Source organism: Monodelphis domestica, chromosome 4 (assembly GCF_027887165.1).
Source record: "Monodelphis domestica isolate mMonDom1 chromosome 4, mMonDom1.pri, whole genome shotgun sequence".
NCBI lineage: Eukaryota > Metazoa > Chordata > Mammalia > Didelphimorphia > Didelphidae > Monodelphis > Monodelphis domestica.
In genome coordinates this window covers 290342252-290369028 of record NC_077230.1, presented here as the reverse complement: position 1 = coordinate 290369028, position 26777 = coordinate 290342252, and the positions used below count along the sequence as shown (strand labels likewise).

Sequence of the window (26777 nt, the reverse complement as noted above, 5' to 3'; positions counted from 1 at the left end):
TTATCAAGTAAAGTTCCTCTCCTTTTTTTGATCCAAATTTTCCACCAATGTAGCTTTTAAAAAAATCTTATTTAGCCATTCTCTCTACTCCAAATTTATTCTGAGTTTTAGAATTCCTGATACTGTATTTTTAATTAAATTATTTGTAGTGAACAAAAATCTTATTTTCTCTCCCTATTACCCCTTCTTCCTCTATTGGGAAACAAACAAACAACACTTGTAGCAAATATGCACAGTCAAGCAAAACAAATTGCCACATTGATTATATTTAAAATAAAGTCTGATTCTCTACCATGAGTCTGTCATCTCTCTGCCAGGAAGCAGGTAACATGCTTCATTTGAAGCTGGTTGTCTGAAATTATGGTCAGACATTGTGTGGATCAGAGCTGTCTTCTTTAAAAAAATATTTTATTTTCCCAATTACATGTGATAACAATTCTTGACATGTTTCCTGAAATTATAAGATCTAAATTATCTCCCTCTTTCCTCCTGAGATGGTAATTAATTTGATTTGGGTTATACATGTATGATCATGCAAAACATACATCCACGTTAGTCATGTTGTAAAGAGAATATTCGTAAAAAACAAAGCACCCCAAAAAAACCCACACAGCAGTAAAGTGCAAAATAGTATGCTTCAGTCTGCATTCAGATTCCATTAGTTCTTTCTCTGGAGGTGGGTGGCATTCTTTGTCTGAAATCCTTAAGAATTTCCTTGGATCACTGCATTACTGAGAATAGTGAAAGTCTTTCATAGTTGATCATCACACAATATTGCTGTTACTGTGTACAATATTCTTGTGGTTCTGTTTATTTCAAAGAGTTGTCTTCCAAAGCTATTTATCTTTACACTGTTGTTTTCCTATAATTTAGAAATTGCTTTCCAGAATGGTTGAACTAGTTTAAAGCTCCAACAGCATATTAATGCTTGACATTTTTAAAAATAGAATCACGTCATGCTCTTTTATTTATCCACTTTGCCTGGTCTAGCTTCCATCTCCTATATATTTGCTTTCTACATCTTAGTTAATTGGTGAATTCTCTAGTTATCCACATTGGTCTCTAAATATTTTTCCTTTTCACTGGAATTATTCCCTTTTTGTATCTTTAGGATTTAATTCTTAAAAATCTCCCAACTATCTTGAACTTACATTTCTTGTATATTTTAATCCATGGGGGTTATATTCAACATTCCTCTTATTCCTTAGAAATATGCTTTTCCAAAATTTAGTCTGTATATCATACTGTGCCATAATTTTCTTTTCCATCTTCATTACAAACTCTAGAAGTGGTCACTTCCCCCTAGGGTTCTCATTATTTCCACCCCAGCAACCAGTTCCTTCTAATTAGTGAGATTTAGATCCAAAATGCAATTTTCCTTGGCTAGTTCTTCCACCTTTTGAAGGTGGAATTTATCACTTAGGCAAATCAAGAAGTTAGTATCTGCTTTGCTTTTGTCAGAGAGACAGAATTTCAGAAGACATCTGGATAATCCAAGTGCCCCAACACTACTAGACCATCCCTCTATGCCAGGGTTGTAACCTGTTTTCTGGATTTCTCATCTATTTTTTTTTTCAAATGGTCTATAATATACTCTAATGAAAAATCTCTTTTCCTTCTCCCTTTATTGGCCTTTACCCAAATACTTCATCTTTCTCCTAGCTCTCTCCTAGATTATTTTCTCATAGGAATATAGTTTCTTAATATACAATGCAACACCACCCCTCTCTTCTTTTACCTATCGTTTATCTTTTGAATAAAGTATACTTATCAAATGCCATTGTCAAGTCATCAATTTCATCATACTAACTCTCTGTAGTACCTCTAAGGCACTGATGACAAACCTATAGCACACGTACCAAAGATGGCATGCAGATTCTTCTCTGTGGGCACACCTGCAGTTACCTGCCAGAGTTTGTTACTAGAAAGCTAGAGGGACTCAGGGAGGAACTGTTCCCCTCCCCTTTTCCATGCACATGAGGACATTCCTTACTTCACTCACCCTTCTGTCTATGTCTATGGTATCTATCTTGGAGAATATATACAGTCTTTTCCTTTCTCTATCTTAGTTGAAAATCCTTTTCATTGGATTATTAAAATTCTTGTATATACATTCCTATCAATATTTCCTCAGTGTTCTCCATCTCTGGTCAGGAATCTGTCATTCTTGTATATTAAGCTAGGCTTCATAAATCCAGATTTCATTCTCAGACACTTCCCTCTTAAGTTAGTTGTTCACTTCCCAGATTAATTTTTCTCTTCTGTATCAGTCTTATTCAATGGACAATAGTGAGGAAAACTCAACCTGTGGCACTTGTGGTCTTCAGTTTCTTGCCAAAGATGTGTCATTTTTTGGTTCTTTCTGGAACTGTCTTGTGAACCATGTAAATCATCAAAAGAGAGTAGCATTGGGAAATTCTTTGTTATGTCCTGGATGTGTGCTCTGGGAAGATAACAGACCTCTTCATTTTTACTATCAAGTTAGTAAATAACTGCTTCAGTACTTCTGAATTATGACTTTGATTCTCTTGATCTTACTAGATGGTTTCTTAATCTGTGATTCTACTGAATTACTTTCTGGAACAGACAAGCAGCTTACTCCTCAAAATATTCAGATCACTCTTATTCAAGAAGAGTATTAATTCTGTTTTAAATTTTAATTTTGCAGTCATCCTTTTCCTTACTAGAGGAAGCTAGGTGGAGTGGTAGGTAGAGTACTGGATCTGGAATCAGGTAGAGCTGAATTAAAGTATGGCCTCAGACACTTACCAGCAGCGTGATCTTGGATAACCACTTAACTCCTACCTCAGTTTCTTCAACTGCTAAATGAGGCTAATAATAGCACCTACTTCTCAGGATTGTTAATGAAGATCAAATGAGATAATATTTGTAGAGTGCTTGGCACTTAGTAGGCACTAATAAATGTTTTTTTCCTCCCTTTATTCCCTATGTAACATAGTTTTATTCCAAAACATCTGATAGAAGTCAAAAGCCCTCCCTCTAATTCAGATCTCTTTTTTTTTCCCCATTGAAGCTTCTGTCTTATTTTCTTTGGGATTTCATTCCCCAACAACTTGGAGTATAGAGGGAGATATATTCTTTGGGGAGAAATTTGGAGGAAATTAAGGAAAAGTTAAACTAGAATAATCTATATGTCCATTTTCAGTTGATCATATTCTGTATGCTAGTTGATATTTTTAGACTTTTAATACTTAAAAAAACTCTTACCTTCATTTTAGAATCAATACTGTGCATTGATACCAAGGCAGAAGAATAGTAAGAGCTAGGCAATGGGGGCTAAGTGGCTTGCCCAGGGTCACACAGCTGGGAAGTGTCTGAGGTCAAATTTAAACCCAGGACCTCTTATCTCTAGGCCTGGCACTCAATCCACTGAACCATCCAGCTGCCCCTTATTTTTAGACTTAAAAACCCTATTCGTATCTCAACTTTAAACTCTAGCTACAATTTTTATAGCCAATCATCACTTCTTAATAATTTGACTGCCTCACCCAGTTTTCTTTCCTTAGTCTCAACAACTTCTTACATGCATATCCATCACTCCTTTTCTCTATTATGTTGCTTTATGTGCCAATTGTTACACTTGCCTTTTATTATTTGACTTGCTTTGTATTGCCAACAAGCTTGTGCTTTTCCTTCTTGAGTTTTCCTTTCCAGGTTCTCTTCCCTATATGATTCTCCTTGATCTTTCTGAAGCTTGATTTTCCTCAACTTTGAAACTAATATCTAGACCTAAATATGATTCTTCTTTAACAATTTCTTTAATTTCCATGAAATGTCTCCCCAATTTCAGCCTTTAGTTTTCTTCACTAGTTCAAATTCTTTTATATTATCTACAGTTTTTCATTCTAATTTTTTATTTGACTTGAATTTTTTTCTCTTATATTTCTTCCACAACTTTTTTTCTATGAAAGCCTTAAGTTGAAAAAAGTTTACTAAAGCTTCCTTGGTTGCCAAAACTTTGAAGATGCTTACAGGGCTTATACTCTTTTAGCAACCAGAAATAAGTGAACTTACAACCTTGTTAGGAAGAAGAATTAGTAATTGTAATAAACTTCCTTCCACTAGTGGCTGAACTCTAGAGTAGCTGTATCCCTGCTCTAACCTGTCTCCCTCTTCCCCTGTGGTCCTACATTGATTCTCCTGAGTTGTCATGGGATCTCATTCTTTCCTTTTGTGGGACCTTATGCCTCAGGGTATCTTTCCTGAACATGCCACTTCATACTTTCTCACACACCCCTTAGTTTATCCTCAAATTTTGATATAAAGGAATGTTTCATGAAGCTTACTCTGGGTATCCAAATTGCTTGTCTTTATATACCATCTTTATGTATAGTCTCTTTCGTAAAAACTCACAATGTTCAGTAAGTTTAAACTTACATAGGGTAATCAAACTCTTAAAGTTATAGTATTTTTACTTGGCAAGAAGTTGAAATCAAAATACTGCTGACTATACATTGACAAATATCTCTTGTGAAGGCAGAATTATCAGTTAATCAAATGAAAACTCAGGAATGGACTCTCTTGGAAGGCACACATTCATCAGTCAAGAATTTTTTTTTTTAATTTAAGAGAATATGATTAAATTAGATTACCTGATTTTATTTCATTTTCTTTTATAGCTTGGGGAATGTTGAAAGAAGGTAAAAATGTTTATGTAAAAAGAAACCACTTATTTTATTCTTACCTAGGATTCTTTGAGCCCAAAGGATGTTTTTGTTTTTTATCACTTTATCTCAACTAGGTAGTTGCTCTTCTTATACTTGATATGAATCATCAGTACTGCTGTCAAACTATTGTACAAATACAAGCAAAAAAAGATTCTGACCTCAAAGAGCATATGTGGAACACAACACTTAAAAAGGAGCTGAAAAGCTGAGGCTTGAGGAAAGGTTTGAGAGGGATAGAGAGAAGGTACATAGGAGGTTGGAGAAGGGAACTTGATGACAAAGTCCAGAGAGTCAGAAGCACAGCTGGGATGGGAATGAAGTATATATAAAATAGGCTTATTTCCAAAATGGAGGTCCCAGAAGAAATGTACCAATTGGAGATTCTGACATGGTAGATATATGTTACAGGTTGAGAAGACCCTCAGGCACTGAGAGAAATTATAGGGTAATAAGGGAAATGAATCATGATGGTGAAGCCTGAAGAGAGTTGGAAGCACAACGAACGGGGAGGGAACTCTTCTCTCCTGGGGCCATGTAGCAGCTCACATTATAGAATCAACTGAATCTTAGAGCTAGAAAGTGTCTTAAAAATTGCTTAGTCCAGTCTGTCATTCAGTAGGAATCCCCTCTGTAGTTCCTTACTAATGGTCATCCAATTTCTGCTTGACACTTTTTGGTAAAAGGAGTAAGATAATTTTCTCTTGTCTCCCAAATTACCTCATTTTCCTTTGGGACAGATGTATCCTTACTAGGAATGGGTTAGATGGGCTTTGTATGGACTCAGGATCCATACTTGTCAGTTGTGGGTAGCTCTGGTGCTTTGGTTTGGGCAAGTAATGTGTATCTGAGGCCAGTAGGGAATTCTAAAAGGAATTCTTGAGCCAGATCAGTGCTGATGATCCACATATATAAGCATGATGGCAACAGTGGCCGAATATCAGAGAGATGGGTCAGGGCAATGTTAATCTTTGAGAAGTGCCTCCATTTCTGCTGGCTGCCATTGTGATTGTATTGCTTTTATGTGGATTCTGATCCTCCTCTGACTCATTTCCCCCATCTGCTTCCCATTCCTAGGAACCTAACTAATTGGCTAAGCTTGTGTATCTCCTTGAATTTCCAAAGGAATTGTTAGTGGAGAGACATAAGTATCCAGCTGTGGGAAAATACTTACCGCCAGTGTGGAGTCACCTGTTGGTAGTGATTATATCTCTAAGGAAAGGGGATAATTATAATTGGTGATAATAGCTCATTAGTTCTCATGATTGTAGGTTGGTTTCAATGGTTTGGAAGAAAACAGTCTTATGAGAGCTGTTTAGGAGCAGTGGCTTAGTCCAGAGCTTGAATTTGAATTTGCTACCATTGACCATTGCCTTATCAAATTTCTTTCCTTTTATTGTCCTTTCTTTGTAAATGTGGTCTCCTATGGGTTCTCCGCTGAACTGAAACCATTGAATAAGTAGGGATTAGGGTGAGTCCTATATGTATATACCTTACGGAGAATGAGGGTATCTGGTAAGTTCCTGCTCTTATTTTATGTCTATGGGTTATAGGAATAGACTGGATAAAAGACAAAAGGTTACTATAATATCCAGATTTTCATATGATGAAAGATAATTTCCAAGTTGTGTTTTGTCATTTGTATCTGGGCTACAGCATGGTGAAGATGGAAGGGCACCGATGTGGGAATAAGACTCAAGTTTGAGACCTGGCCCCATTAGCCATGATATCTTGGACAAGTCCCTTTCTCTCTCTGAACATTTTCTTATCTGTAAAGTGAGGGGGTTTGATCAGAAGGCAAACACGGTCCTTTCTACCTTCAATAATCTATGATTCTGGGGCTCATTGGATAGAGAGCCAGGCCTGGAGACAAGAGTCCTGGGTTCAAATCTGGCCTCACATACTTCCTAGAAGTGTGACCGTGGGCAACCCCCAGTTGCCTAGCCCTTATTGCTCTTCTGCTTTGGAACTGATACTCAGTATTGATTCTAAGGCAGAAGGTAATCGTTTAAAAATATGTTTAAAAATTATTTTAAGTTTCTTCTAAGGTATTTTGCTAACTTATATGAGAAAGTGTTGATTAGTGGATAGCTTATATTGATTATGTGCCTCTAGAGGGCTTGGGCAATGTTTGTTTTACTCGTTTCATAAAGTGTGACAGAAATACACACACACCTAGTTACTTGACAACTGTAGGATAAATGAAGGATAAAAGACCCAGTATACTCAGTTGTTAGTTATCCAGGAATCTATGAGTGCCCCTGAGTTCAAATCCCTTCTGACTTTTTTTTTTCCAAATCCTGAATGACTTTGGGCAAGTTACTGAACTTTGGTCTTCTTATCTATAAAATGAAAGGGTAGGACTAATTGGTCCCTGATATACCTTTCAATTCTACATCTATGATCATGTGTTCTTTTTCTATCAAGTTTTGGTGGTCTGTAAGGAAAAATAATTTTTTTTATAAAGTGCAACACATATTTTTTTGGCTTAATGTATAAAATTATGTCATTGGGAATTACTGCAGTCATCTTTTCCTAGACAAATTTAGTGAAAAACTATTTTGAAAGTTAGCCATCAAATGTTAAATTATGAGAAACACTGAAAAGTTGCTTAGTGAGTATATAAAAAGAAATAACAAATAAAATGTAGTAGTAGTAGTCTCTTGGTAACCAAGAATGACGATTGTCTTTGTGCGTTTTCATCTATGGGCAAAACCAGTGTGGGAAAGGTAGAAGAGATTTAAAGTAAATAAAAACCAAACAAATATTATAACAACAAAAAATCTTTTCATGCATTTAAAAAAAAGGAATGAAAATTATTTTCCCTGGGGTTGGGGGAGGGGGGAAGCATATTCATTTTGTTTTTCTCTTTTTAAGAGATAACACTTTCTTTTCACTTTCTTTCAAAATTAAGATCACAAAATATATATTTTTTCAATAAATAAACAATAATCATTCTTTCAAGTCTGCATTAAAGGAGAGGATCAGAGATTAGAGGAAGAGAAGTTTGGGAAGAAATGGGGATACAACTGTGATGCTTGCCAGATTCCATTTAATATACTCTTTTATTAAGAACTTACTATATTCAATACATATAATTTCTTTACTTTGGGAGTGGAGTGAGGATAAGACAAAAAGCACAGAGGTAGCCTGATAGTACTGCAGAGAGAATACTAGGCATAGAGTCAGGAAGACTTAAATTAAAATATGGTCTCAGGTACAATGAATGACTTGGAGTTAGTCATTTAACCTCTGTCTGTTTTAGTTTCCTCTACTGTAAAATGAAGCTGATAATTTACGCTACCTCCCAGGGTTGTTGTGAGGATCAAATGAGATAATATTTGTAAAGTGCTTTTTAGTACAGTGCTTGGCATTTACTAGGTGCTACATAAATATCCTTCCCCCTACTCCCTTTATTATGTGATGAGTGCACATAGGTTCAGAGAGTGATGAAAGATTCAAGAAAATTAGAGCTAAATAAAATAAATGATGTATGAAAACATAATCTTTTATAACTGAAAAAAGGTGCCCATTACCACAATGTGTGTAGATAAGTGTGATACAGGTTTTCACCTTGGCTGTCAGGGCATGTTACTTGATTCTCAGAGGAAGTTATTTCACAGGATTTAGAGCCAATGAGGAAACCAAGGCCCAGGAGATGAATAATAAAAGTTCAAGTTCACCAAACACAATCTCCAAGCAGCCCTTTTCAGTAGTCATTGGAGTCTTGTTATCTCTAGTTTGAAGATGAGGAAACTGAGGCAGAGAGTTTATGTGACTTGTCCAGAGTCACTTGGACATCTAAATAGGGCAGTACATAGAATGTAGGGCCTGGTCTCAGAAAGACCCAAGTTCAGATCTGGCCTTAGACACTTACTAGGGTGTGCGACCCTGGGTAAGTCACTTAAACCTATTTGCCTCAGTTTCCTCATCTGTCAAATGAGCTGGAGAAAGAAATGGCAAACTACTCTAGTTTCTTTGCCAAGAAATTCCCCCCCCCCCCATGGGGTCACAGAGAGTTAGACATGACTAAATGACAATAACCAGAGTGACACAGCTAGAAAACATCAAAGCTGATAATCCTACCCAGGTTTCCCTGTGAACTTTTACAATAGTATTGATGCATTGGGCATATGGTTTTATCTTGTATAATGAACCTGGTTTTTCATTAATGAGAAGTGTGGCATGCAATGCAGTTACACAGAAACCAAACTATTATTGTTATCATCATTAAAATGTATTAAATATGAGTGGGGGGGAGCAGCTAGGTCACATGGTTTATGGAGAACATTAGATTCGGAGGCATGAAAATCTGAATTCAAATTTGGCTTCAGATGCATTGTGACCCTTGACAAGTGACTTAATACTCTTTCAACCTTAGTTTCTTCATCTGTAAAAAAAGGAGGATAATAATATGAAACCGTCTCACAGGATTGTTGTCAAGCTTTAATGAGATAGCATATGCAAAGTGCTTTGCAAACTTTAAAGTACTATGTAATGCTTTTATTGTTATTATTGTTATTTGGGGAAGCAAAGATGATATAAAAACAAAAGATCCAAGTTCTTTGAATAAGAATATAGGCAAATCTGAACCTTACATATATTCTTTTTTTTCCTTTTAAACATTATTTTATTTGGTCATTTTCAAACATTATTCATTAGAACCAAAGATCATTTTATTTTCCTACCCCCACTTTCCCCCCACCCCCACCCCCATTGGCGATGTGTGATTCCTCTGGGTATCATCACATGTGTCCTTGATCTGAACTCATTTCCATGTTGTTGGTATTTGCATTAGGATGTTCATTTAGAGTCTTTCCTCAATCATATTCTCTCGACCCCTGTAGTCAAGCTGTTTCCTTTCCTCAGTGTTTTTACTCCCACTGTTTGTCCTCTGCTTGTGGGTAGTGTTTTTTTCTCCTTGATCCCTGCAAGTTGTTCAGGATCACTGCATTGACACTAATGGAAAAGTCCATTATGTTCGATTGTACCACAGTGTATCAGTCTCTGTGTACAAGGTTCTCCTGGTTCTGCTCCTTTCGCTCTGCATCACTTCCTGGAGGTTGTTCCAGTCTCCATGGAATTCCTTCACTTTATTATTCTTTTTAGCACAATAGTATTCCATCACCAACATATACCACAATTTATTCAGCCATTCCCCAATTGATGGGCATCCCCTCATTTTCCAGTTTTTTGCCACCACAAAGAGTACAGCTATGAATATTCTTGTACAAGTCTTTTTCCTTATTATCTCTTTGGGGTACAAGCCCAGCAGTCCTATGGCTGGGTCAAAGGGCAGACAGTCTTTTAGTGCCCTTTGGGCATAGTTCCAAATTGCCCTCCAGAATGGTTGGATCAATTCACAACTCCACCAGCAATGAATTAATGTCCCAACTTTGCCACATCCCCTCCAGCATTCATTACTTTCCTTTGCTGTCATATTAGTCAATCTGCTGGATGTGAGGTGATACTTCAGAGTTGTTTTGATTTGCATTTCTCTGATTATCAGATATTTAGAGCACTTTTTCATGTGCTTATTAATAGTTTTGATTTCTTTGACTGAAAAATGCCTATTCATGTCCCTTGCCCATTTATCAATTGGAGAATGGCTTGATTTTTTTGTACAATTGATTTAGCTCTTTATAAATTTGAGTAATTAGACCTTTGTCAGAGGTTTTCGTTATGAAGATTGTTTCCCAATTTGTTGCTTCCCTTCTAATTTTGGTTACATTGGTTTTGTTTGTACAAAACCTTTTTAATTTGATGTGGTCAAAATTATTTATTTTCATTTTGTGACTCTTTCTAAGTCTTTCTTGGTTTTAAAATCTTTCCCTTCCCAAAGGTCTGACATGTATACTATTCTGTGTTTGCCTAATTTACTTACAGTTTCCTTCTTTATGTTCAAGTCATTCACCCATTCTGAGTTTATCTTGGTGTACCTTACACATTCTAAGAGATACTACAGTTCAATTTATTATCATAGTTGTCATATGAATATTGTGTCAATATTCAGCTACTGCCACTGAAATCTCATTTATTAAATGAAATTTAATGATCATCAGAAGAGAAGCATTTTGGGATAATGGAAAAATCACTGGTATAGGTTAAGGACACCTAAGTTTAATACCAGTCCTGCTTTATTACTTTGGGCAAATCACTTGCTATCTCTGATCATCTGTTTCCTCATCTGTAAGACTGGAGATGAGGAGTTGGGTTAGATGCTCTATAAGGTCCTTTTTAAGTTCTAACTTTCTCATATTACACACAGAGGCATGCACGCATACAACTCCCTAATTACACACTTGTGTAACTTGCCAACCTCTCTAGATTCTCTGCTGCTACTTTTTCTTCACTTTCAATCTAATCTTCAAATTTACACTTGATAAATTGGTTTCTTAGTCCACTTATTTTCCAAAGGAATTTTCAGTTTTTTCTTTCTTCCCTTTACATCATAAGTTGACAAATGTAACAATAGAACTAAACAAATATAGTAACAGTAGTCATGAGGGAAATAGTGTTTGTCTCTTACAATCATAGATTCTTTTTTCCCCCCTCAAACCCTTACCTTTTGTCTTAGTATCAATTTTAGATAGAACAGCAAGGGCTAAGGAATTGGGGTTAAGTGACTCATCCAGGGCCACACAACTACAAAATGTCCAAGGTCACATTTGAACCCAGACCCTCCAGATTCCAGGCCTGGCACTCTTATCTATTTTGAGACCTAGCTGCCCCTACAATCAAAGATCCTTACCCTTGTTTTTGGAAAGAACTTTAGCCCCTAAAGATCATTTGGAATGAGAAAGGAAACAGGCATACACAATCAGTATTTTAAATTGATGTACATGACAGTTTCTCCACTCCAACTCCTGGAGGGAATTCTATGATCCTGAGTTCAAAGGATCATAGATTTAGAACTGAAATAGACTTTAAAGAGAGATCTTCTAATTCAGTAGTGTCAAACAGGGTCCACTAATCTCTTCGTAGATCCCTGTGGGCTACATACTGACTTAGTTTTAAAATGATATCTGTTTTGTTGACATTTTTATTTATTTTGTTAAATATTTCCCAATTACATTTGCATCCAGTTGCCCTGAGAAGTATTGTGGGATTATCTGGGCTCAAAGGACTTGCATTTGATACCTCTGATGTAGTCCAACTTCTTCATTTTACAGAGGAGGAAAGTAGACTTCAAAGAAGCAAGTGACTTGCTTGATATCACATAGGCAGTGAGTGGTAGAGCCGATTTGAACTTGGCATTTCTGACTCCAAATCTAGCATTCTTTCTATTTACACCTCAGATCAAACAAAAATAATTCCTGTAATCTCTGCATATCATTTGGAAATGACATGATTTTTAATACATGAGACCCACATGCCGATTATTCCTTGAGTAATAGTGTCCTTGATTATACTACATATATATATATATATATACATATATATAAATATGAAGTGTCAACTCTATATGGAGATTTTGGAAAGTATTGGGTATGAAATAATTTGTTTTTTTTGTGTGTCATTGACAAAATATGTTTATGGTTTCTTTTCAATTTCTGAAGTCCTTTCCTCCCCTCTTTTTAGGCCATTCAAATGTTTTCTGGAGCAAAACATTTTTTTCTTGGAGCAGCTAGGTGGCTCAGTGGAGGGAGGGCCAAGCCTGGAGTTGGGAAGATCTGGGTTCAAATATGACCTCAGACACTTCCTAGCTGTGTGACCCTGGGCAAGTCACTTAACCCTATTTCCCAAGCCCTTTCCCTTCTGTCTCAGAGTTGTGATTTAACATAAAGTAATGGTTTAAAAAAATTAAAAAAATTTTTTTTCTTTTTAACAGAGGTTTGGTACTGTCTTTGAAAAGGTTATAGGTCTGTTGTCTGGGTACAGAGAGGAAGTAGAAACTGGATTCGGTAGGTGTTTAAAAAACTATCTTCAGCTAGAGGACTGGACTTGGAGTTAGGAAGATCTGAGTTGAATCCTGCCTCAGAAACTAACTAGCTTTGTGACCTTTGGCAAGTCATTTCAGTTCAGTTTCCTCATCTGTAAAATGGGGAAGGTGATAATAGCAACTACTGCTCTGGGTTCTAGTGAGGATCTAATGTGATAACATGTGCAAAGGACTTCCTGAAACCTTTAAGGGCTCTATAAATGTTATTAGCATAATTAGCAAGTCATATCATTGGCCATCTGATTGAATCTGAAGATTCAGAAACTGATCTTGGAATAAGTTTTAAAAGGCAGATTATTTCCATTTTCCAAGTAAAAAAAAAGGGAAAAAAGCTCCTTTGAGATACACCAATGAATTCAGCCCTTTTCTTTTTAATTGCTTTCTCTCTCCAAAATTGTCAGATGGGGAACTTCTTTAGCAATCTTAACTTTAAGTATAAAAGTACTTTCTGAGTTGAAGTTATCAAAAGTTTCTCAGCTTAACAGTACTGGCCATTGCAGGTTCCTCTGATTTTGTTTTAGCAAAAAGGTTGCCTCTTTTTTAAAAAAAGACTCTGAATTGATAAAATATCACAACTATGTAAAAACTGCAGGTGTGGTCACAATATTCACAATGTAGAACTTTTTGCTTTGCAAAATGTAAATTAAATAGTTGAATTTATCAAGGAGGAGCTCCAGGAAAAAAAAATGCTTGTCTAGCTTCCCTTCTCCAGGGGTTATTCTGGAAGACTGACAAATTGGCATGTAACTGACTCTTCCAGTTACGCTCTTGAGGTTGAATTAAATTGAAAGTCAAGCTCAATACCTCCTGCCTCCTGTAGATGCTGGAATCTTGGATGAGACTTCGCTTTCTTGTAGTCATGGTTTTTCACAAGAATATAGATGGCAGTGAGACTTTAAAATGCCCGGGGTGGATTCCTCCCTGGCTGCTGGGCTCTTTTGAAAAGAGAGTATGGCTGTTACATAGATTTGGGGCTTTTCTGCCCCCTCATTGTTTGATGCTCTTTTTTCTCAGGGTGGACAATAGCTGCAGCCTTCTCTGATTTGTAATCGGCAGCAAGTGATGAAGTTCCTGATTCATAATGTTTCAGTCTTGCTTTCCTCGTCTCTGTTCTTTAGGGAGTCAGTATCCCTTGTCTGAGAAAGTGACTCCAAGCTTGACATGGACAGAGGCATTATTGCCCTGGTCCAACAAATCGAATACAATTGAGCCACTATAAAAGAAACTTCAAGCAAATGTGCCATTTAAAAACCTTACATAATCATAGCAGGTTTGGGTTTCCTACTTTCAAGCTTTCTTACCTCTTTGATTATCATAGGATCTGAAGAAAGGCATAGAATTTCAGGGGGAGAATCTGCAGGGCCCACGACAATAAGGCTATTCATTCATGGCTCCTCTTTTATTAGCTCCAGCAGTATCTGCATCACTCCTAGTCTCTGGATTTGCTAAAAGAATCTATTTAAACTCAACCCAACTCCCAAACTTAACTGATCCAGGAATTACTCAATACAACCAGGCAGCTACTGTAGCTTTTTGATAAGGAGATTTAATACAATGGGCTTTACAGTTCTTAAATGACTCCACTTTTTTCTATCTTTGCAATGTGGTGCTTTTCTGACCTTTTGTTCTTAGTAAAATTCCCGCATAGTTTGTGATGTTTTAAAAAAGTATACTCAAACACAACATCAACTCTCCACCCTGTGGAGTAAAAGTTTTAACTCCTGTAGATTGAGTGGAACTGGAATTTATGCCTCCTGATGGATATTTACACAGCTGATTTAAGTGCACAGCAGAACCTCTGGACAATATTAAATCAAAATAAATACCTTCTTTTGGGTACTATTGTTAATATAATGAATAAAAAGGTTGACACTGACCTAACTTCTCAGGGCTATTTGTAAGTTCTGTTAATTTAATGAAATGAACAATTTACAATAACTTACAACTAATTTCTATAGTAGTGAACCTATGATTTCAGTGAAATTGGTCAGGAAAAGTCCAAGAATTAGGTGAGAGAGAATTATTGGTTGGGCAGGAGATAAACACAAAGAAATTATTATGATGGACAACTACCTTCCTCATTCACCAAGTAGATTGAATTCCCAAGTGGCTTGGGGTGACTCTGATTGCCTAATCAGCAGCACCTTCTGATAAAGAATTCTGACCAGCAAATAAGGAGGATCTAATCTTGTATCCATACCTAGAATGGTGGTTCCCATTCTTTGGGCTGCAGACACCTCAGAGAGGAGGCAGTGGCATTGCTTCAAGAGGTCCATCTCATTAAGTGACTTTGTATAATACATAAATAAAATTCCTCCTTTAGACTGACATGTTATTGCTTTTAAACATATAGTTCTGTTGAGCTTATTAAAATACTAATAATAGTGATAGCTAGCATTTATGTAGCATTTCAAAGCACTTTATATACATTATCTCATTTGATTCTCATGACTGCTATTTATCACAATTTTCACATGAGGCTGAGAGATCATATAAGTAGAAGGTGTCTCAGGCAGTATTTATGATTAAGAAAATATGAATTTATTTAATAGCATTCTTAAATGATTTTTTCTCATGTGTTTTCTGAATCAGTGGATACATATCACATCAAAGCCATCAAAATTTTTTGCTGTTGCAAAAAGATACTCAAAAATATTTGGAACTATTGCTGAAATTGTCCCTATAAGCATCTCTGCCTCTTCAGTCTCTCCCTATCTATTGGTTCCTTATGGCCTACAAAATACTCATGTCTTCTTCATCTTTTAAAAACTCTCATGAAACTGTCATCTTATGTCTCTTGTTTCTCAGTGAAATACCTAGAAAAAGCTGTCTATAATCAATGTCTCCATTTCTCTTTTCACTGACTCACCTCTCAGTCCTCTGCTTCAGAATTTATCTCCTAGCTGACACTGCTCTTTCCAAAATTACCAATGATTCTTTAGTTGACAAACCTAGTGTTCTTTTCTCAATTTTCATACTTTCTGACCTCTCTGAAGACTTTGCCACCATTAACCACTTTTTCTTCCTGGAGGCTCTTTCTACACTGGGTTTTCACAATACTCCTCTCTCATGCCAAGATACTGTCCCCTCCTTCAAAATATCTGACCTATGGATCATCACTGATAGTACATTTCCCAAGTATTGGTGTACTCCAAGGTTCTGCCCTTTGCCCTCTCCTCTTCCCTCTATACATTAGATGATTTCATCAGTTCCCAAAGATTTGTTTGTTATACTTCATACTTTCCCTTTTCATGGTGGCTCATCGACTTTTGGTAACTTTCTTTCGCCCAACTCTCAGCTGTGGCTTTAAGAAGAAGAAGCTGTAACATGCTCAGTAATCACACCTTGGTAAAACCATCTTGAAAGAAAGGCTAAACCACGTTGAGGGTAAATGATTGACCTCAAACCAGTTTTTACCTCAAGCATATGAGGATTCTCCCCAGTAGAATCAAGGGGATGAGAACAATTTCTTCCAGTGACCATGAAGGTGGCTGAAGCAGGCATTGTGGAATGCTTAGAATTTGGTCAGACATCAAACACACCAAAGTCCTCCATTGTATCCTGAAATATCACCAGTCATCCTTACTTGTGTCTTGACAGTGGACTTTGATGCCTCTGGAAGAGAGAGTGAGGCTGGTGACTTTGTACAACTCTGACTCACTTAAATTCAGTTCATAGTGAGTTAAGACATTACCCCATGATGTCATCTATCCTTTTCAAAACAAAGGACAAATAACAACGACTGTACAGGGGCAAAGAAAATATTTGCTTATATCTTTGGTTTTAGCCATCTGCAATAGGTCTTGGAACTTTTCCTTCTTGGATATGGGAGTCCCACTATATATCCTGCCCCATTCTTTCTCCTGAGCTGCAGGAACGCATTACCATCTGCCTATTGGACATTACAAACTGGATTTCTTATAAAAATGGCAAATTCAGGAAATCTAAAACAAATTCATTCTCTCTCCCTCTTGCCCCTCTCCTGAAATCTACCCCCCCCTTTTTTTATGACCTTATTACTAGCGTCTATCTTCCCGGGTTCCTGGCTTTGGTGACCTTGATAGTATCCTCTATTCCTCATTCTCTTTCACCCCATAACTCCCATCTTATTTCAAAGGCATGAAATCTTTTTTCTTCATAATATCTCTTGACTCTTTCTCTTTCTCTCTGTTTACATGGCCACTGCCCTCATTAAAACTCTTATCACCTCTCAGTAAGACTATTTCTTCCTAATTGGTCTCCTCAATTTGGGTCTCTTTCCATTCCAATTCATTCTCCACACAAATGCCCAGAATTTTTTCCCCTAATATTTAGGTCTGTCCATGTCACTCTCCTTGGGAACTGCAGGTACAAATATAAACTTCTTTATTTTACCCTTAAAGTTCCTTACATCCTGACCCAAGTTAATTTTTCAGCCTTATTACACAATTTCACTCTCCTCTTTTTTTTTAAATTTTAAACATTATTTTATTTGGTCATTTCCAAACATTATTCACTGGAAACAAAGATCATTTTCTTTTCCTCCCCGCCCCCCTCCCCCCCCACCTTTCCCTCTCCCATAGCCGATGCACGTTTCCACTGGTTATCACATGTGTTCTTGGCTCAAACCCATTTCTCTGTTGTTGGTATTTGCATTAGAGTGTTCATTTAGAGTCTCTCCTCAGTCATATCCCCTCCACCCCTGTAGTCAAGCAGTTGCTTTTCATTGGTATTTTTACTCCCACAGTTTATCCTCTGCTTGTGGATAGTATTTTTTAGATCCCTGCAGATTGTTCAGGGACACTGCATTGCCACTAATGGAGAAGTCCATCACCTTCGATTGTACCACAATGTATTAGTCTCTGTGTACAATGTTTTCCTGGTTCTGCTCCTTTTGCTCTGCATCACTTCCTAGAGGTTGTTCCAGTCTCCATGGAATTCCTCTACTTTATTATTCCTTTTAGCACAATAGAATTCCATCACCAACATATACGACAGTTTGTTCAGCCATTCCCCAATTGAAGGGCATCCCCTCGTTTTCCAATTTTTGGCCACCACAAAGAGTGCAGCTATGAATATTCTTTTTTTTTTTTTAAAGCCCTTACCCTCTGTCTTGGAGTCAATACCGTGTATTGGCTCCAAGGCAGAAGAGTGGTAAGGGCTAGGCAATGGGAGTCAAGTGACTTGCCCAGGGTCACACAGCTGGGAAGTGTCTGAGGCCAGATTTGAACCTAGGACCTCCCGTCTCTAGGCTTGGCTCTCAATCCACTGAGCCACCCAGCTGCCCCCTATGCATATTCTTGTACAAGTCTTTTTCCTTATTATCTCTTTGGGGTACAAACCCAGCAGTGCTATAGCTGGATCAAAGGGCAGTCACTCTCCTCTTACTAGGTGGTCCAGTCAGTGGGCATAATTAGTGTTCTCCTGCACATTCCCTCTATAGGATCCATGCTTTTGTACTGTTAAACCTGGAATGAACTCTCTCTTCACCTCTGCCTTTGAGAATGCCAAATTTCTGTTAAAGCTCAGCTCAAGCACCACCTCCTAAATGAGGCCTTTTCTGACCCACTGCCCTCTAGCTCCTACAGCTTTCCCACCAGTTATATTGTTGTATATATTAGCCACATGAGGGTACATCAATAGATGATAATGCACAAAGACAATCGTCATTCTCGGCTTCCGAGAGACTACTACTATTCTATACTATTATATAAATACCTATAGGTGAGTATGCACACCTCACTTAGTAAAATGTAAGGTACAGGTTAATTTATTTTTGTTTTTATATCTTGATTTTTAATTTATATGTTTGTCACATGCCATTTAGAACAACATATAAAATGTTCTGGAAATTTTGTTATGTAATGTAAACAGATTCTAATTCTATACTTTCTGGGAAAACCAGCTAATTAGCTTGTTAGGGCTGGCAGATGCCCTTAAACAAAGAGAGGAAGCAAATGTTTAAGAACAGCTCTATGTTCTTAGCAGGCTGCCTGCCTGAGGTGTGTAGTGCATCTGCAAATCACACCTCCCAATTGACTTGGCAGACTTCTGGTGGAAGGTGCTGGTACTTTTTGTGGGTTTAGTATTATTTCCTTTTTGGAACAAATCCAACCATGAAATGCTCCTGTGAACTAGTTCAAGTGTACTAATCATTAGTAGTAATTACAATTCTGTCTCCTTGTTTTCAGGAATGCACTCCAGAAAATCTTGAATTGAAGAAGAAGGTTTTTTCTCAGTTAGACCTTATTGTTGATGATAAAGTTGTCTTAAGCAGCTCCACCTCATGCCTTTTGCCTTCAAAGATATTTTCGGGTTTGAAGCATGTGAAACAATGCATTGTGGCGCATCCTGTGAGTACCTGAGCATATGTTTTTATTTTTTCTTCATTATTTCTTTTGTGAATTTCCACACCAATTCACTAAGATTTTACCAAAGATGATTTTTATTTCCTACTATGTAAAATAAATGGGAATATGATGTTTATATTTTAATGGAATTGATAAAGAATTGACATAAATTTACCTCTTGCCCATGCCTAAATAATTTTTCAGATTATCCCAAAGCAATTCTCAAGTTGATGTGTGAATAATACATCTATAGGAATCATCATTTCTCAGTTTTTCTCTTTTTTATTAAATTCCACAGACATATTATGTCTATATAATAAAGGCTGTTAGGAGCTGGAGATTATAAGATGAAAAATGACAGTCGCTTCTCTCAAGTAGTTTTTATTCTACTAGACAATGAGATATGAAATGCACACAAAGAAAATAAATAAAATAGAGAGGGCAGAGGGAAGATTCAGATATAGTACTGTAGGAAATTTCAAGGAGGGAGAATAATCTTTGCTAGGCAGATCAGGCAATATATCATCACTAGGTACGAACTTGAAGAATAGATAAGGCATTGGAGGCACAGGAAAAAGCATAAGTAAGAACAAGGAGGTAAGAACAAATGTAAATATGTGGGATGGTGAAGAGTGGTGAAGAGACCAATTGTTTAATAAAATAGAAGTACAGAATGGATGATGGTAGGACCGTAGGGTTTAAAACTGAAAGAGACCTTAGAGATTATCCAATGTAACTCTCTTATTTTAAAGAAGAAGAAAATAAAACCCACCCAGAAAAGTGTATTGATTTGCCCCAAATTTCTCAAGTATGTATGTAATTAGTAGCTGCATCAGGATTAAGACTATGTCCTAGACAAGATTAGCCAGATCTCTAGACCTTGATCTAGTGCTCTTTTCATTGCATGCTGAAGAGTAGTGGGACATTAGGCTGGATATTTAGGTTGAGGTGAGATCATTGAGGTTGTTAACTCCAAAGAGAGGAGTTTTAGTGTAAGAAGGCATTAGGCATTTGAGGGCTGTTGAAAGCTCTTAAGATATTATACAGCAATATTTTAGGAAGATGAGCCTAGAGAGTGGCTTGATAAGAGAGACTTGAAGTAGAGAAACCAGTTAACCAAAGCTGCTGCGATAATCTAGGTGCGAAGTGATAAGTATCTGAGCTGGGTAATGAAATGAGAGGAAGGGGTGAATTATAAACAGATTTCTAAGGAAGAGCTGACGGAAACTCAAGCTGGTTCTGCCATGCCGAAGAGGTTCAGACTATGATGCCTACAGATCCTTTGTGTTTTTTGAAGGCTGGTCTAACCAAGTAGGCTGAGACTCAAAATCAGCAGGTTAGTCACCTGGTGATAAATTATTTAGCTGTAGCAAACCATGAAACAAACAAAACAGCACAATGGCCCCCAGTTTTGTGCTTTTTCCTCCTTCTATAAGTGATATGGGCAGAGTGGTAGAAAAATGAGAAAAGTCATAGTTTTTAGACCATCTATAAACATGAACTGTCAGCACTCTAATTCTAAGACCTTTACCCAAATACCAGTGACCAATGAGTAGGCATACCATTGAATTATCTGAATCATATCACTCTGAGCATTCTCACCATAAACTAAACAAGAAGACAGAAGAAAGTTGTGGCTAAATGCAAGGATGGCTCATAGTTTCTTCAAGGAGAAATAAAGGAGTTGGCAGAATTTGACTGCATATACAAAGACAAGAAGAAATATGTTTGGTCATTTTATATTGCAATGTTCAGAATAAACATTTATTTATGTATTTATTATTATTTTTTAAAACCCTTGGTTCCAAGCAGAAGAGCAGTAAGGGCTAAGCAGGGTCACATAGCTAGGAAGTATCTGAGGCCAGATTTGAACCTAGGATCTCCTATCTCTAGGCCTGGCTCTCAATCCACTGAGTCACCCCGCTGCCCCCTAAGGATAAGCATTAAAAAAAAAGATCACCATGAAATTATTTTTAACCTGTGTGTCAGCATCTGTTTGAGAAGCTTAAGTAGAGCAGTTCCATGAATAAGTCAACAATAGCCTTCAAATTATATCAACAAATACTTTAACACTTAGTGACTTCTCTGAAAAGGTGGTCATAAAAAAATCATAATGGAAAACATGATTTAGGTGAGAAGCTTGTTGACTGCATAAAAGGCTCCAGCATATATAATATGAATGCCTTTTTCAATAAGAGAATTGAGGGATGCTGGAAATGGTAAACACTAAGTAAAATTATAAAAAATGAAATACATTTTTTCTAAGAAGTTAGAAAAAGCTAGTTATTAGTAGTGCCATTTCTGAATCACCAGCCTGTGTATAATCAGACCATCATCTTGTTAAAGATAAAAATCAATGCCAAAGTAGAAAAAAATGAACAAAATGGGACTATATCTTTGAAAAATGTAAGAGATAATTTTGTTTGGCAGTTTTCTGATTATTGATATAGAGTAAGGCATAAAACATTTGTATACTTATCAAATATGTTTGCACTGGTCCTTGAGGATATCTAATGCAGATCCTAAATGTAAGAGAGTTAAGAGGTCCTTAACCTTTTTGTGTGTCGTGGACCCCACTGGTAGTCAATTGAAGCCTATGGACCTCTTCTTAGAATAATGTTTTTAAATTAACACAATAATATGCAAAGAAGTACAAAAGGATTACAGTTAGGTTGAAATGCAGTTATCAGAATATTAATAAAATACATTTATGGATTTCAAATAAAGAGCTCTTTCTAGAGATGGCAGTTTCCTCCAGCTGCTTCTGTTTGCCAATGACATTCTGACTTCATTAATCCTTGGATCGTGGATCAAAAGAGTTTAACTTAACTATACTCACAGGAAAACTAAGAGGATAAAGAATGTCTATTGTTTAGATTATAATATACAGATAGGATGCTTCATCAGTCAATACATATATTTTGCACAAATACTGCAAGTGGGCAATAAATTATATCTAAAACTGAATAGGAGAGGAACAAATTAGGTCTGGGAAATGGTACAGTGTTTTAGCTAACCCCAAGCTCTTACCTTCAAATAAGACCTGTATTTTAATTTTATGTTTTTATTAATAGCTTTTATTTTTATATAACCTTTATTCCTGAATATATCTCTCTTACCTCTCCTACCCAACAAATCATTCTTCATTACGAAGACTAAAAAATAAAAAAGTTCAGCAAAACTAACTATTTCATCAGCTAAGTCTGTGTAGTATTCATATCCATAGACCTCTAACTCTAAAGTATAAAGAAAAGTGAATTTTTTTTGTTTTTACCTCAGGCAAGCTTGGTCTTTGCATTAGTCTAGTGTGGATATGAGTGAGTTGCAACATAATAACCAAGAATTGTGCAGGAGAAATGGCAAAAAGGATATCCTCAAAAAAGATGATTTCCCAGAAAAGGAAGGATCAGAGAATAACTGATGGAACTCCTATAAACTTCATTGTGTCTATACAATGTTAAGAGAGCTAGATTAAGGTCCCCAAACATTGGGTGGCCCTTCTGGAGATGGTTTATGGAAGCCTATGGATGAGAGCTGCATGAGATGAAAAGAAATGAATTTATTATGATTGTTTCTGTCTGAGGGAACCCTCCCATTGATTGATAAAAAATTTGGTTACAGATCATTGAAAATGTTGAAGGAAGTATATGTGAGAGTCAGCTCTGGGTTTTCTTTTGGTTTAATTTGGAGAAAGAAAGAAATCCACTTAGCCTTTTCCTACCCATACAAATATACCAATGAACCTCATGTCTGTATTCTTAAGTAAAACTTTTTGTGCTGATACATTAATTCCTGCTAATATTCTAAAGTGAAATCTATTGTTTATAATTTTGTAGCTACCTCAGATGTTTGAGATGTAACTATAAAGCAAAGAGATTGATTTTGCTCACAGAAGGATATCAGCATCTTGCAGTTCCATCTTACAGTTGATAACTTGCCAGTGGCATTCTAACTATTCTTCCAAGGATGAGCTGAAAGAATGTCTCAGGAACAGATCTTTTTCCAACTGAATTCAGTATCCAAAGACATCTAGAGTTACCCATCCAGTAATTAGATTGTTATCATTCACTATGTTTCAGTATTTGATGTGAATTGATAACCTCAAATCTGAAAACTTACAGTTCCCAAAATTCTGCTGCCTCATTTTCAAATCCCTCTGAAATCACATAATAAGAAATGGTAGACATTTCCCAGACAGGTTAATTTATAAAATTCATCACGTTTTCCCTTTTACTTCCACCCTTCTTTGTCCAAATTTCAATGACCTGTGCTAATGGTACAGGGATAGCATGCATTAAATGAATCTATGGTTAATTCAGGAACTCATTTTAATAATTTTATCCTCTTTTCCACAATTAAAAAATAAATTTCTATCAATATCTTTATGTTTTTGTAGCAACTATATTTCCTACTGTATTCTTTCTCTCCCCTTTCCAGAAAGCTACCCTTTAAAAAATATTTTGGCAAAAAAAGAAGGAAAAAAAAATCTGGATCCAGATGGTAAAGCTCAGGCAAATCAGCTAACACCCTATTCCTTGTGCTAGGCTTAAGATGTCTGTGATTCTATGCACAGACAGAAAAATAGATTACAGTGAAAATTCTAAGCTCTTGAAAGGTCTTGCTCAAAATGAATGCTTGACAGATAGGAAGGGAAAATACTTCTAGTTTATTAAGAAGATAGGGACTGATCACGTTTCCAAATCTCTACCATACACACACATGCACATATGAACCCTTCTAAGTGATTTCCCAAGAAATGACTGAAGTGAATAAAGTTGTACAGAGATTCAGAATCTAAAAAATGGACTGACACACCATTTACTAAAATAAGATCAAAATGGATGCATGACCTAGACATAAAAGAAAACATCATATGCAAATTAGAACAGGGAACATACCACCTTTTAGATTTATGGATGAGATAAATTTATGATTAAACAAGAGATGGAGAGCATTGTGAGATATAAAATAGATAGCTTTGATTACATTAAATTAAAAATTTTCTGTACAAATAAAATGATGGAGCCAAGATTAGAAGAAAAGCTGAAAACTGGGGGGAAAGTTTTTATAGTGTCTCAGAGGATGCCTATCTCAAATATTTATAGAATTTTTTCAAATTTATAAGAATAAGGGCCATCCCCCAATTGATAAATGGGCAAAAGATATGGACAGCTCTGGGATGAAGAAATCAAAGCCACATATAAGTATATTTTTTAAAAAGTTCTAAATCACTACTGATTAGAGAAATGCAAATCAAACCAATACTGAGATCTCACACCTATCAAATGGACTAAAATGATAAAAGGGCAAAATGACAAGTGTTAGAAGGGATATAGAAAAATGGGAACACTAATACAGTATTGGTGGAACTGCAAATTCATCCAACGATTTTGGAGAACAATTTGAAATTATGCCCAGAGAGTTATGAAATTGTATGTATCCTTATAGCCAGCAATTGTATTACTGGGTTTGTTTCTTCAAGGAGATCAGTGAAAAAGGAGATGAACCCATATGTTCCAAGATATTATAGCAGCTCTCTTTAAAAATTTTTTATTTAAAGTTTTTATTTTATTTTTAAAAGGGAAATTTCTAATTAAATTTTAGTTGATTTCCCCCCAATTACATGCAACAATAGTTTCTAACATTTTTGTTTTTAATTGTGTGTATATTTTAAGCAAAGTGTAATGTAATAGAAGGAATCCTGGGACTGGAGTCAGAACTGGATTTATAAGATTCTTAGGTCAGAAGGGATGTTTGAAACTAATTAATTCATTAATTTTTGCAAATGGGTAAACTGAGGTGGGGAAGGGGTGGCTATATAGAAGGATGGAGAATGAAATAACTTGATACCTTGATAATACAAGTAGCAAGTGCCAGATCCACCATCTAAATGAACCCATGTCTTCTGACTCTAAATGCCAGACTTTTCCTCATTTCACCACAGTTTTAATTTTAGCTCTCCTATTTAGGACCTTTAGGATCTTGGACAAGTTCCTTTTCTAGGGCTCCATTTCTTCATCTTTGAGATCCCTTCTTTCTCTCAGTCCTATGTTTAAGGCTATATTTCTTTCTTGGGAAATAGGACTAAAAAACAAAACAAAAATAAACCAACATAGCCCCAACTGCTTGTGGCATTTCCTCCACTTCTGGGTGGATATTTATGTGTGAATGAATTGTAAATTGTCGAAGCTGTCTTCTGGGAAAAGTAACAGTCTGCCTTTCCTTGCTAGTTTAGCTTCATTGAATCTCAGCGGGGAGAAAATAAATGAACCCTGTGTATTTCGTGCCCAGGACGATGGAGGTGGTCACATGATCCCCATGCTCTCTTTCAGCTCCTGCCCAGAGACTTTTCATAGAGATGAATGAAAGAACGTTGCATTTGTATAGCCCCGTTCAACCTGAGACCTCAAAGAGCTTCATAGATGCTTTACAATTTGTCTCTTGTGCTTCTACTGCCCAAGTGCAGCACACACAGTTCTTTTAGGACAAGAGTCCGGGGACCATCTTGTTTGATCTTTATCTGTACTACCTACTTTTCTTATTTATTTTAAAAAAATTTCTTGAGTATAGGTCAGAGATAGATTTCCCAGGACTCTCTAATAGCCTTTAGCAGTAAAGGGCCATGACTTTTCACCACTCCTGGATCAGGTGCATAACTTCCCCAGACTGCCGTGTTCGAGAGTGCCACGTTGCAGAAAGCCTGTCCATTCTTTTACTTTCTTAAGTGAACTCGTTTGTTTTAATTTTCTTGGTTCCTTATTTGCCTCTCCCTGCTTTTAATTCTTCATGTTCTATTCTTGGGCACCAAATTAAATTGAAGGGATACACTCTCACAGCTAACAGGCCTTACTATGGACCAGCACCAGAGTGTCATTAAAAACAAACAAACAAACCCTTACCTTCTGATTTAGTAATAGTTCTAAGACAGAAGAGTGGTAAGGGTTAGACAATTGGGGTTAACTGGTTTGTCCAGGGTCACGTAGAAAGAAAAGGAATAAAGTCACAAGATTCTTTCAATATTTTCACAATGTTAAACTAAAATGAAGTTCTAGGCTACATACAAGTATATGTAAATCTAGAATTCAAAAAGCAATTGGGGTTAATGAACTTACCCAGGGTCTTTGGTCAGATTTGAACTCAGGACCTCCCAACTGCAAGTCTGGTGCTCTAGCCATTATGCTAACTAGTTGCCCCTGGGATAGTATTCTTGTCCATTCAACTAAGTGCAATGGGAAGATGACTTTTCATTAATATAAAGGACAATAAGTTTGAGATGTTCCCAGCATTTTTTCAGCATGTCAGAGTCCTGTAGCTTGAGGGAACACTTGATGAAAGCCCACTTACAGTGACCATAAAGATAGTTTAGTTGTGTGCTCTTTGTGCTGGAGGGTCAGCCTAACTATCTGGAGCAGATTTGGACAATTTTGCAAGAGGCAGTAAGTTAGAGGCTTACAACATGGGGCAAGCCTTCCATTTGTAAAAATTAAAATTAAATCTCAATAACAAATTATTATATTTTAGGAGATTAGGAATAAAGAGGATACAAAATAAAGAGCACATGCCCATAGCTGATCAGCCAGTTCTAATGCCCGCCTTACCACTACCAGGCTAGGGACAGGAAGTAAAGAGGCAGGACCTTCCACATCCCCACCTAATATCCCCTGTCTACAGGAAGTCTGTAATGACAGGAAGTCGGCGGGCTCCCAGGAAATGTAGTTCTTTTTTAGGGTAATAGATTTTCAATTATACACATTGGATGGTGCCTCCATGCCTGAACTTTCGAGATTGCAGGGCTCCAAAGGAACCTTTTATTCCATATAC

The 26777-nt window shown here is 36.6% G+C and overlaps 1 protein-coding gene across 2 annotated transcripts in view; it reads left to right on the top strand.

Annotated features, from left to right (window-relative positions):
- Positions 1-26777, top strand: part of CRYL1 (crystallin lambda 1) — a 213156-nt gene that overhangs the window by 108412 nt on the left and 77967 nt on the right. For both annotated transcript variants that reach the window (XM_007495199.2, XM_056794670.1), the window contains exon 4: positions 18798-18959. In XM_007495199.2, coding sequence (XP_007495261.2) covers positions 18798-18959 — 162 coding nt within the window. The remainder of the gene's footprint in view (positions 1-18797; positions 18960-26777) is intronic.